This window comes from Seriola aureovittata, chromosome 9 (assembly GCF_021018895.1).
Source record: "Seriola aureovittata isolate HTS-2021-v1 ecotype China chromosome 9, ASM2101889v1, whole genome shotgun sequence".
In the NCBI taxonomy this organism is placed as follows: Eukaryota; Metazoa; Chordata; class Actinopteri; order Carangiformes; family Carangidae; genus Seriola; species Seriola aureovittata.
In genome coordinates, this window is record NC_079372.1 from 27,346,463 (window position 1) to 27,358,698 (window position 12,236).

The following is a 12,236-nucleotide window of genomic DNA, read 5'->3' on the forward strand; positions in this document are numbered from 1 at the left end:
ATTTTCTATAATGCAATTGAATTTGAAACGACCCTCCGTACAGAAAACATGTTCTTCTCACAGTTGTGGTTCTCCTGTTTCCTCCCACATGCCAAATACTTGCAGCTTTTTAGGGTGAACTGGAAACTCTAAGTTGCTTGTAGCTGTGAAGGTGAGTGTGAACGTTTTTGTCTGTATGTCTGAGGCTGAACCTTGGATTTGTGACTAGTCCAGGGTGCAGCTCACCTTTTGCAGAGTGTATACTGGTATAAGCTCCAGCCACACTGCTGACTCCAGCTTTATCTTTAATGGACACATGTGAGAGGGGTATCAACTTCCTCAACTTTCTCATCAAAAAAGCAAATAAGCGAATTTTCCAAAATGTAGTAACATCACTGCAGACACGGGTCCATGTCAGAGCAAACCAGCCATCTTGACAGGAAACATACAGAGAGAGAGGTACAAGAGGCAGCAGGCTGATGAGAGACTCTTACTTTTACTTAAGCGCAAAAGCATCCTGTCATCCTTATTTCCTCTACTCAGACAATAGATCCTCATAAAGAGGAATCATCTGTGTGCATGTCCCGCTATGTGTCTCTGGATGTGAGAGAAATCTTGACAGGAAACGCAAAGAAAAAATCTGTGAGAGCAGCACGTCAATGTGAGGCGATGAGATGGAGCGAATCTTACTTTTCCCTCCACTCCCACGCCACAGTCAGCTTCCTGGATCATGCTGACATCGTTTCCTCCATCCCCTAAGAGAAAACAAAAGCCACGGAGGTGTCAGGATTCACATCAGTGACTCAACAATACAAACTGTTAAGAGAGTAATGTGTGTGCGTATTTCATGAGACACTCCCTTAATTCGGCCTGATTAAGAGATCAGAACTACAGCCAAGGAATTTGCCAGATAAAGGAGCTGAGTGATATACAGTAGCTGGAATTCATGAAGGACCTATTAATGAAAATATCTTTCAAATGTCACAATGAGATCACATATAAAATGTTCAGATTGATTGATGTTCAGTTCAGTGAGCTGTGTTCCACTGTTATACGTTACAAAACTCTTGATATGATGCTATCAGCACAATATGACTCTATTGAAGGGCAATAACAATGATATGAATCATCACTCAGCTCTAGGTGTCACCATCATCAAGTGACACGCTGCATAACAGCATTAATGCACATTTAACCATCAGCTGTGCTTGACTGTGGCACTTTATGGATGCTCATACTAAGAGTGCTCGTGATATGAAAAAGCTGTCGGGCTGTTTCTATTTTCTACTCACCTACAGCGCAAGTGAGCTTGCCTGTGCGCTCTTGCAGCAGCCGCACTATCTGTGCCTTCTGGGTGGGGGTACATCGGCAGCAAACCACAGCAGGGCACTGACACGCAAGCTCCATAAACTCATACTCATAGTATTTCAGACAAACCTGCAAAGAAACACCATCAAAAACAAATGGGTGAGCAACTCAGGCCACTACATATAACCGATCTCAGCTGTGGATCCTCAACACCTACAGTTTAACCCCTATTGCAGTATAGAAAATGAGTCTAACCACAGATACCACTTCCAGAGATGCTTCAGTGGCAGTGATATTATCATGCATCACACAGAAAACATGTCAGAGTTTCATAAGGAGAGATAAATCGGTGAGAGGAGGTTGAGACACACACACACACACACACACACACACACACACACACACACACAGGGAGTTTACCTCAAGCGAGTCCCCCGATATGACCAGAGCGCAGTCGTGTTTTCTTCTGAAAGCGTTGAGCTCCAGGTGGGCTTCCCCTCGTGTTGTCACCTATGACAATGATGACCACATTTATAAAAGAATGCACATGCATGAACATAGACACACAGACACAAAAAAAAAACACTCACATAGAAAAATTATCGAGGATGACAATCTGTCAGCCTTTGCATCCTGATTGTTATCAGACAAAACAACGGCAGCTTTTTCACTCCAGCTGCGGTGATGACAAACGTTAGAGCAACCGAATATCTGCCACACATCCCACTAACTAATGGTAGAATATTCTGATAACTGATTCATCATTTTAGTCATTTTCAATCAGTTTGTTTGCATTTTTCCTGGTCGACGAAAATGAGACGTCTGAAAATAGACATTTTAATTTCCTTGGACTGAGGACTGACATTTTTTGGGTGAAAATAATGAAAATTTAATTAATGTAATAACAATAGTGTCTGGCCGTTTACTGATTCATTTCACAAACTGGATCAGTGAAGGCTTACTGGCAGTAAATGGGAAATGTTGGCAAAATCACACATGAATTGATTTAACTGATGTTCATTACAATGGACTGTGGTCTACTGTTATTTATTACATCAGAAAAAAAGTGTAAAACGAAAAAATTTTTACCACAAACCGCATTAGTTTTCGATTCCAGTTTCCCTAAAACATTACTTCAAATAACATATCATAAAATGAATTCATGACATAATCACATCGTCAGGATTCTACTGAAAGTCAATAAGACTATAAAATCTAATTACTGCCCTTCTAGCTGAGGAATACACCCAAAAGTGAATCAAATTCTCTGCATCTGTAAAAAAATATTAGTGTTTATTACTATAACTCCTCCTGTTGGCACTTATAAGTGGAGGCTGCGTAAACATCATGAATGACAATATAATAATAACCAGATGTGTCAATGTAAAATATGCCTTCACATAGGAAGTTACAGTTGTTGACAAATGTATAAACAAACACAAGAAAATAACATTACATCTAAATGTTTATTTAGCGTAGTATGAGTGAGTGAAAAGAGAAGAGGTACTGAAATCTTAATTGGAAAGGGAAACCGGGAAGTGGGAAAATATCAAATCAAGTAAGTTTCCTCACAATTGTGTCAGTTTCAAATATAGATTAAAAAATTCTCCAAAAATGTGCAGCACTGACAGCGCATGGTGTTAATCTGTCAACAGGAGCTATGCTCCGGTATGAATATCCTTCAACCGCTGACTATTCATACGTCAATCCAGATCAGGCCATTGGTGGCCACAAGGAAACTAATCCAGATGTATGTGTTGCAGGCCCAGTCAGCACTCCCCCGTCCACTGGGACAGAGGTTTTCAAGCCGTGCCAACCATTGTTATTCTCTTCCAGTAACCGCAGTTGTACGCAAGTTGTAACCTTCCTATATGGCAGGCGCTCCTTCAGCTCTGGCATGGCTCCAGAGGGGAAGGCAGAAGGGGGACTATCAAAGCCTGAAACCTGCAAAACAAATTAGGAAGTGAGCCCTCTGCATGTTCCCTCTGGGAGTGGTTCAGCTGGTTTCTCCTCTCTGGCTGAGCGAAGGCCTGTTTGTTCTCTTTGACAGTGGCTTGGATGCTTTCACTGGTGGGCGGTGATTTATTCAGCTGTGGATGCTGGCTTGGGCTGCATGCGTAGTTGTGTGGGGCTGTTTGACCACTAGCAAATGGGCCTTGGTCGCACAGGAGGATGGATGCCCGTGGGTCGACAGAGTCAGGAAACTGTCAGTGCTGCGTTGAACTGGGATGAACCCTGTTGTACTAAAATCAACTATTCCCCACTTCATATGCAAACAAAAAGGAAGACGGGTCCTTGTCCTGCACTTACGGGTCTGAAGATGTGGATGTCCTGGTTGCGGGTGATCAGATGGGCGTTCTTAGCTGTGCATGTGGCTGTTTCAAGCTTGTCTCCTGTCAGCATCCAAACCTACACAGAAACCAGAGAATAACATGTAGTCAAGAGAATTTATGGGTTTACAAGATGCACTGAGCTTTGTAGAGAAATTCCACTGAAACATATCGATAAACCAAAGAAAAATGTGTGTTTCAATAATCTGCTAAATCAGTTAACAAAAGCTAAATTCCAGATATCAAAGACTCTAATCACCGACTTGATCAAGCAACCTGTGACTGTCTGTGGTCAAAATGTGAGGGCCTATCTTTATTATTGTAGTTGTGCTTCAAACTGGGTTCTGTCTCAGACTGATTCTTCATGGAGTCATTTGGATGCTGCTTATAGAAGCTTAGATCTTAAATTTTAAATAAGTCATAAAACCAGTGATTTCTTAAATGTACTGGTTTTGAGTTTTTGTTTTTGTTTTTTGCTTGAGTGCTTGAGTTTTGAGATATTCACCACACAGATTTCTACCTCCCCTCAGATTAATTAAAAATTACATTTTAAATAAATATTTTCACTAGTAACACGTCTTTCCGGGAACAATGCTCCTGATACTCTGAACACAGAGTCAAAAGTTTTCACTGGAACATAAGAGTTACAGGGACACTGTTGCTGGAACGATACTATTGATTTTTTATTTTATATCAAAAATAATAATTAATAATAAATCATTTCATCTTTTAAATGCTATGAGAAGATGAAATGTAATTCCATTCACCTCCAATGTATTGGGGTGGAGGGAGAAATCTCAGATATACATATCTCAGAACTTGAGCCAATACACCTGAACCAATCTGCACTTCTAGATACCACTAGAGCTAAGTGAGGAAAATTGTTTCTTTTGGGTGAACTAACCCTTTGAATAAAGAGGGAAGGGTAGTAGAAGGGAGTATTAGCCGAACTCTTACCACAGTGACTAATCGGTTTTCTGGTTCTCTTGCACAAAACCAAATCCTTGTTTCCATAAAAATGTGGTCAAATATTTTACATCGACCATACGAAGTGTGCCAACTAGCAACCACTTAAAAAAATCCCATGTAATTACTTCAAATGTATGGCAGTCTTGGTTTTTATACTTGAATGAGGTATCTATTTGAATGAGGCTTAATCATGTCGGTAGAGATGAAAAAACATACTTTTACTTGTTTTGTTTCTATGTTTTGTTTTCGTAATTTGTTGCTACTGTGAGCTATGTGGCCATGCCTCCTTCCACCTCAGACCTTGATGCCTGCATTGCGGAGGATCTCCAGGGTGGGCCTGACGTCTGTCTGGAGCTGGTCCTCCACCCCAGTCAGACACAGCAGCTCCATCTCCATCTCCAGACTCTCAATCACTGTGGCCACCTTCAGAGAACGGTCATGGACGCTGAGCTTGGCCTGGACATACCGTGCCTGAGGAGCAGGGGAGTGATCGGTGGGGAGAGATGAAATAAGCATAAATAAGGTAGAATCATTGCAGGACCAAAGATGAGAAACAGCCAGGAATAGGAGGAGAAATATCAGTATGACCCAAGACATGACAATCATAGGCAGAAATACTTAAAAAGCAGCAACACAATGTATACACAATGTGCATACATTAGCAGAATATTGCAACATACAAAGGGATTAAACTGTGTGCATTATGAATACAACATTCAACACACACTGAAACCTCCATATAAGATATTTAAGTTTCAGTGTAAAGTATAAACTTCAGTATTTTCCTGCAAGCAGCCCTGAAAGCAGCTGTGTTTTAAAAAGATAGATACACAGAATAGACATGATCAATGGGTTAACGCCCATCTTCAGTGCTCCAGCTCCATGGCAATTTGTGAGTGAGATAAAGCAAAAATAATCTGAGTGTGAGTCATACAGGAACACAAACTCTGTGTGTGACTCAGTTGGTGACTCACTGCTGCCCACCAGCTCTGCTCACACAATTATACACTTCAGCAATGGGCCTGGGGCTGAAAACGCAGGGGGAGACAGCCCTGCCCTGCTCAAACAATGAGTGGGGGCTTGGTGTGTGCGTGGGAAGGTGGGGTGTACAGGCTAGAGGAGGGGGGGGGGGGTCAGAGGTTAGCCCAATTACCCGAGAACACACTTTGACATTTGGAAATACAGGACATGTCTCCGTAGAATATCAGTCTGCATTTTTTTTGTTTGACAGTCAACAGACTTTGCGTGTAATTTGAGCATAATAGACGTGTAACACATGTTGGATATTTGTGTGGTTTACGAGCCAAAGAGAAAGACAGTGAACGTGTAACATTGCTAATGAAGCTCAGTCCCTCAGCACAACTTCAGATCACTGTAGATTGATCATGAGAGAGCACTTACCTCAAAATCTTGATACTGCTCCTCTGTCAGGGACTTCTTGGAGACCACAAGGACCCTCAGACCCTCCCTCGCCATGTTTCCGCACTAGAAAACAGAGACATAAACATTCGGATTCAGCAGGTCATAAAACATATTTGTCTGCGAGTTTTTTATAACAGGAATAAAATCACTGTCATTACATAATGTTTTGTGAAAAAGAGGGAAATCTACCTCCTCTTCCAGCCAGTCGTTATACTGGACAATGCCTGCCATAACCACATCTGCACCCTTCATGTAGAAAGTGATCTCTCCTGTTGATTCATCCTAGAAAACATGAGAGTATATAAACACCTGAAGATGAAATACACAAGCCTGCCTCACTCACAGTTCAGTTCCCACGTGAGCCAATGTGAACCTGCACTATTTTATGATTCTGTGTTGCCTAGAAATATGTAACTTATTTTGGTATTCACGAAGGGTTTCACAAAGTGTTTGAAAATGTTATCACGAGGAAGTCCAGCTTCAGAATCCCAGGCTTCCTGAGCTATAGCCCAGCCAACAAAAATAAAGTTAGTCATCAGACTTAGTCACAGGTCGTTATAAGGTTTTTCCTCAGAAAACGTGCTATAATATGAATGTTGTTTTTATATTGTGTTTTTTGTGAAAGCCAGTGTCAAGTAACAATCAGTTTCCTAGCAACAAGCACTCACTCACAGACGGTCATTTTTTAAAATCAATACATTTCCTTTGAAGAACATAATGAAGCAAAATGCACAACATCTTCCGCTGACAGAAAATATTAATTCATAACTGGCACTCACTCGCACTATGATGCCCATTCTCTTGCTCTCATAGGTGAAGGGGAATATCTGCAGGATGGTGAAGTTCAGAATTTGGCCAGTAGGGGTCCGCAGCTGCATGGAGGACTGGTCTCTTCCCACCAGAGTCAGTCCAACACTCTCAGTCCACTGCACCAGCGACACCTATCAACACCACATTGTAAAGACTGTAATGGGTGGTCGTTAAAATACACTACTGAATAGAGAGGAGAAAAAGATGCAATATTTATCAAGTATAATTATGTTATGTGTCTATTTATGTTTTTTTTAAAATAATAAAATATTTTCATCACACAGCAAGACAGAGAAGTGACCACTTCTTGAGGCTTTTTTTTATTATTCTCATGGTAAAGCCATTATGTCAATATGATGTTCCATTACTTGGATTACAAAGAAAAGAGCAGAGGACACTTTGGAGAGAGAAGCCTGTCAGAGAGCACAGTAACCATTTAGCTGTAATCAATAGCTCAAGCATTTTCAGCACTCAAGACTATTGATTGATAAACTAGGGACATGTCCATTGAACTGAAAATATTGTTTACGTTTGATTCTTTCTGAAGGACATAACAGATGACATCCATTAATACAATGGTAATGTGTGTGTGTGTGTGTGTGTGTGTGCGCGCGAATGTGTGTGTGTGTGTGGGTGTGTGTGTGTGTGGGGGGGGGGGGGGGGTTAAGAAAAAGAGAAAAAGAGGGGAGATGACATTGCCCAATAACTTCCAGACCAGAGTCCAGATCACATACCCAATTCATCATCCATCTTCTGACAGCACTAATAGCAGAGTGGCCAAATGGACACAGATGAGAGAAACCAACAAAGATCACCATGTTCAGACTCGATTTTAAAACCGCAGATTTTTGTGGTTCCCAAAATTACTTATTTTGGAAATAACATGACCACGTAGTCTGACAATGCCTGGCCAGGAGCACGTTAACGTCAGAAAAGCGCAGACTACCGTAATTTTGTCATCCAGGTTGGGAAATATGAAGATTGTGCTTAGTCACAGTCTAGAAATATTCACTGTGGAGGCATTCGTGGATCTGGTGTTCGCCACAGCGGCAGCACCACCTTGTAACGGCAGCATCTGGCTTTGCTGTCGATTTTCTAGCTGGACTGAGTAATGCTGCATCCAGCTGGTTTGACTCAGAACAACCACAAAGTTGACAAGTTTTTTTAAGAGTTGAAAAGCAAAGTGATTCAGATATCAGCTCTCCTCTGTGAATCACACAGAATATAAGTCATTCTATTGATTACACTTACATATGAATAAGATGATTTTGCTAAGTAAATAATCTTGTTTTCATTTGCATGTGGATATCTATTTATCTGCAGTGGTAAAAACCATGTATTCAACAGTCACTGACATTGTGTCTGTAGTGCTCACAGCCAAAACCAGATCTATGTTAAGACTTCCTGAGAGCTGTAGGAAGGCAAACTGAATCTGATTGTATCAAACTGATACAGTTCACCTTTCAGGGCTTAGCAGCTCAGACAAAACAGTTTCAATTGTTTTCCAATGTGACACTAAACAATATAACAGCTGCATTCTCTAAGAACAATACAAACCACAGTTCTTTAATCACAGCAGATATGCAGGGCTCTATTAAAGTATGCTATCAAGGAGAAAATTTAAAAGGGGATAAGTGCAATGGGCTGGGGAGCACATTAAGGAAATCCGTATTTACACAGCAGGAAATGGATCGAGTCGAATTCCGCAGCCCTCTTCCTGATGTTCAAAGAATTCATACTGATCAAGGACATAAATGTGAAACGCCATTTGGCTTTTTGAATGTTCCCCTTGAAGGAGGAAAGCAGTGAAGACACTCAAGATAAAGGCCTTTACTGACAAAAACCAAGAGCTCTCCATCTTGAGATCGGAAGTCTGTTCTCCTGTCAGCCCTTCCCTATTCGGCCATAAGTAGATGAAGTGTACATTTCCCAACAGGTCAGGTTATAAATATATCAACGTAAAAGTATTTGCCTGTGTGTGTGTTTGTTTACATACAGTATATCATATTGTAGCTGTTTATATAATAAATGTGGGGAAACATCCAAGTCTACGTTTCCACACAGACAGAAGAAAGAAAAAAAAGCAGAGAAATTATTTTTTGTTGCTTTAAAATATTACAAATTAAAAAAATTAGTGAGCCCTTTGTGACCCATATTTGCTATTTCCTTTTTTTGTTTTTTTTTTGTAAAGATGTTTGAGCTGCATTTCTTGTATGAAAGGTTTTACCAGAATATAAATAATTTATTCTTCTTCCTCTTATTATTATTATTATTATTATTAACAACACATTTTATGACCATTCAATTACCATGTGTTATGCTCTCTACCAACCGTATGATGACTTTCTCGAAGTCATAGTCTTCCTGCTGTCATATTTAGTAACACAGAGCACATTTTCTCAGTCCAATAAACAAACAAACAAATAATTAGATATTTGAAACATCTAGAACAAGAACGAATTCTTTGAAATTAGATGACAAATAATAAAATGTTAAAGGTGATAACAATGAATAATAAGCTCAATAAAAAAATCTTAAAATGATGTCTACTAATCCATCCAAAAAATACAGTTTTCATGTTTTTCAACTGGACACAAGCGGTCTCTACAAAATAAGTGCTTTTTTATATTTGTGCACTGGAAGCTTCAAGTTTCCACATCACATTTGCTTAAGTTGCATATTGGACCGTCTTAAACTCTGAGCACAGAAAAACTTAATGTCACACAAAAATCATTCTCCACAGTCCAAGTCAAACTAAGAAACATAAAGAAAAACATATTTTGATCTGGACAGGAACTTTAAATCATTGAGGGTCTTTATGAAACATATTAGGATTTAAAATGAGTTGTGTTTGAGTAGTATATCTTTTGAATTCAAGAACTCAAGATTATTAAGTAAGTAAAAAAAAAAAAAAAATACAATTTTCAGCACATGCCCTGTAGGTTTAGACAAGCAGAATTTATAAAGAAGCATGTAATCTTTTTTATTCTCTTAATAAATCATCATCAGTGTCAATAACAAAACTGAAGTACTGTGAAATGGTTGTGTGGTGGGCCATCATACCTCATCTGGGCTGGAAGCCTGGTAGACTCTGCACGTGTCTTCATAATGCTGCTCAGCCTCGGCCTGGTCGGTCACCCCATTGGACTCATATACGGGTGTCACGTTGTGCACCAGGGCGATGGCCTTCACAGCCTCATGAACTCTACTACTGATGGTCTTGCGGACCTTAGTGGCTGCCGGAGCCCTGGAGGCTGGAAGGTCGTGGGTGGGCTGAAGAAAATTACAGAAGGTACTGTGATCAAACAGAAGGGCATAGAGGAACCTGAACAGAGTCATAACACTCTCCTCTAATTGTAGTCTTTCATTGTGGTCAAAGTTTTTGTAAGCTGTTGTAGCGAAGAGAACTTATAATCTGGAATGTCCAAAAAGAAAGAAGCTGTATGAGTGAGTGAAAATCTCAAAGAAGCTGTGTGAACACTTGAACTCCTATATACAACAATACACAAAGGTAATTGGAGAAGAGAGACTACTAACTGGACATGTGTAGGTTTAAGTCAGAGAAACTAGTTGCTTAACCAACCCAGCTTCAATCATTGCTGTGATAACTATAACCAGATGTGTAAAGAAAATATGAACAATTTGCTTTTGCATTGTGGCCTTGCTATTTTTAGACAGCTGTGCGTTCCAGGGGTTAATGGTGGCGTCATTAAAGAAGTCCGGTCAGTGCTTCGCTTGTGGGCTAATCCTGTTTCCTGCTTCACTAACCTCTGGTGTCAAGGGGGACAAAGAGTGTCATCTGAGGTCAGGAAGCATTCAACCAAACAATAATCACAAACTGATATGTTTCTTAAAACAATGTTCACGGCTGTTTGTTTTACCCTTTCCCAAGCTGTTGGAATTTTGATCTTTTCTTTTCTGTTTGTTTTCTAATTGTTCATTTCTTCTCTTTGACAGACACAGAACGCTTTTTTTTTTTTCTTCTTTTTTTTTTTTACCTGTGTGTAGGCGCTGAACACATGGCTTTGTACTTCATCCATTGAGTCCATCCCATACGCCACAGTTCCAAGATGGAGCCGTCGGAACACCATTTCATTTTGGGTAAGAGTCCCTGGTAAAGATTACATTATAGGCATTTAAACTCTGAAGTTCCTCTACAATAATAGACTTGAAACACTTGTTAATAAGTCCTACAGTTTTGCATAATATTTTACAGCACAAAATATGAAATGTGTGTTTTAGATTTGGTTGTTAAGTATCATTTTGGAAACTAACACTTCTAGCGTCAGTATATATAAAAGCATTTCAACACTGTTCACACTGGCTGGGTTTTACAGTCATTAATCAGTTACTTAAAACAGAGTTTGCATGTCACATGTTGTAATTGTAAATAAATGGTAAGAGAGCCAGAAGCTTTCCGTTTGACACTACACACAACCTCTGTATCCTCACACTCACTTTAAAAGCATTTTCCGCTAGTATATCAGAAAAGACCTCAGGGGCCTCTCATGTACATTAGCCTGACCTGCAGACCCCCCCACCCACCTCAGTCTTATCACACTCTGGATGGGGAAACGGCTGATCATTTTATTGGGCATGAGGGCTGTAAATCTGACGTGCAACACCTCGCGCCTAAGGAAGTGCACTGGTGGAGGTGTTGTGCTCTGAAGGTGTGTATGGATGAGACACTCTAGGCTTTTTTTTATGATTTAAGGGTCCAATAAGTAGCAGGTCGCTGGGAGCAGAAAAACCCCACCACAGAGCAAAACCCCCCAGGGAAGGAAACGACTTAAGTCTGTCCAACTGGATACTTCCTTGGCAAATCCTCAGCACTATAACCTCTCATTTTAGCACTACACACTATTTTGGCCACACAACAAAGGCTACCTTAAAACTATGCTGCTGTTCTAACCTGTTTTGTCAGTCAGCAGGTAGGAGATGCGTCCAAGCTGCTCAGGTATGGTGCTAGCCCTCACCACCGTCCCGGGGATCTTGGAGTCTTTCTTAATCATCCAACTGAAAACCATCTTTCCCATATCCAGATTGACACGCAAACTGCATCCAAAAATAAATAAATAAATGAGTGCTCTTTATCTCCTTACACATGAATAAAATACAACACTGCAGATGACTTTGAAACTTTACCTAATGGGCACAATGTGAGAGAAGAGCAGCAGGAAGCGAAAGATCTGGAGGTACCAGCGCCCGGCAAAGTGCTGGAGGGCCACCATGACCAGTGACACCACCACCAGTGCCCCAAACAGGATCTTAGTCAAACAGTTCACTTCCAAGTCAAACAAACCCACCTATCAGGTGCAACAGAGACAAGCATTATGCAAATGAAACAGAAATGGACTGTATATGTACAATATTTAAATCTAAGTAAAAAATAAATTAATTAATTAAATGTTAAATAAA

The 12,236-nt window shown here is 40.3% G+C and overlaps 1 protein-coding gene across 1 annotated transcript in view; it reads right to left on the minus strand.

Annotated features, from left to right (window-relative positions):
• The window catches only part of LOC130174753 (probable phospholipid-transporting ATPase IIA), a 32,052-nt gene that overhangs the window by 8,116 nt on the left and 11,700 nt on the right, over window positions 1–12,236 (minus strand). Inside the window, exons 11-22 of the mRNA XM_056384945.1 lie at window positions 11,964–12,124; window positions 11,731–11,873; window positions 10,817–10,929; window positions 9,882–10,091; window positions 6,788–6,949; window positions 6,198–6,290; window positions 5,988–6,071; window positions 4,887–5,057; window positions 3,598–3,696; window positions 1,708–1,797; window positions 1,272–1,416; window positions 670–734 (exon numbers count right to left, since the gene is read on the minus strand). Coding sequence (XP_056240920.1) covers window positions 670–734; window positions 1,272–1,416; window positions 1,708–1,797; window positions 3,598–3,696; window positions 4,887–5,057; window positions 5,988–6,071; window positions 6,198–6,290; window positions 6,788–6,949; window positions 9,882–10,091; window positions 10,817–10,929; window positions 11,731–11,873; window positions 11,964–12,124 — 1,536 coding nt within the window. The remainder of the gene's footprint in view (window positions 1–669; window positions 735–1,271; window positions 1,417–1,707; window positions 1,798–3,597; window positions 3,697–4,886; window positions 5,058–5,987; window positions 6,072–6,197; window positions 6,291–6,787; window positions 6,950–9,881; window positions 10,092–10,816; window positions 10,930–11,730; window positions 11,874–11,963; window positions 12,125–12,236) is intronic.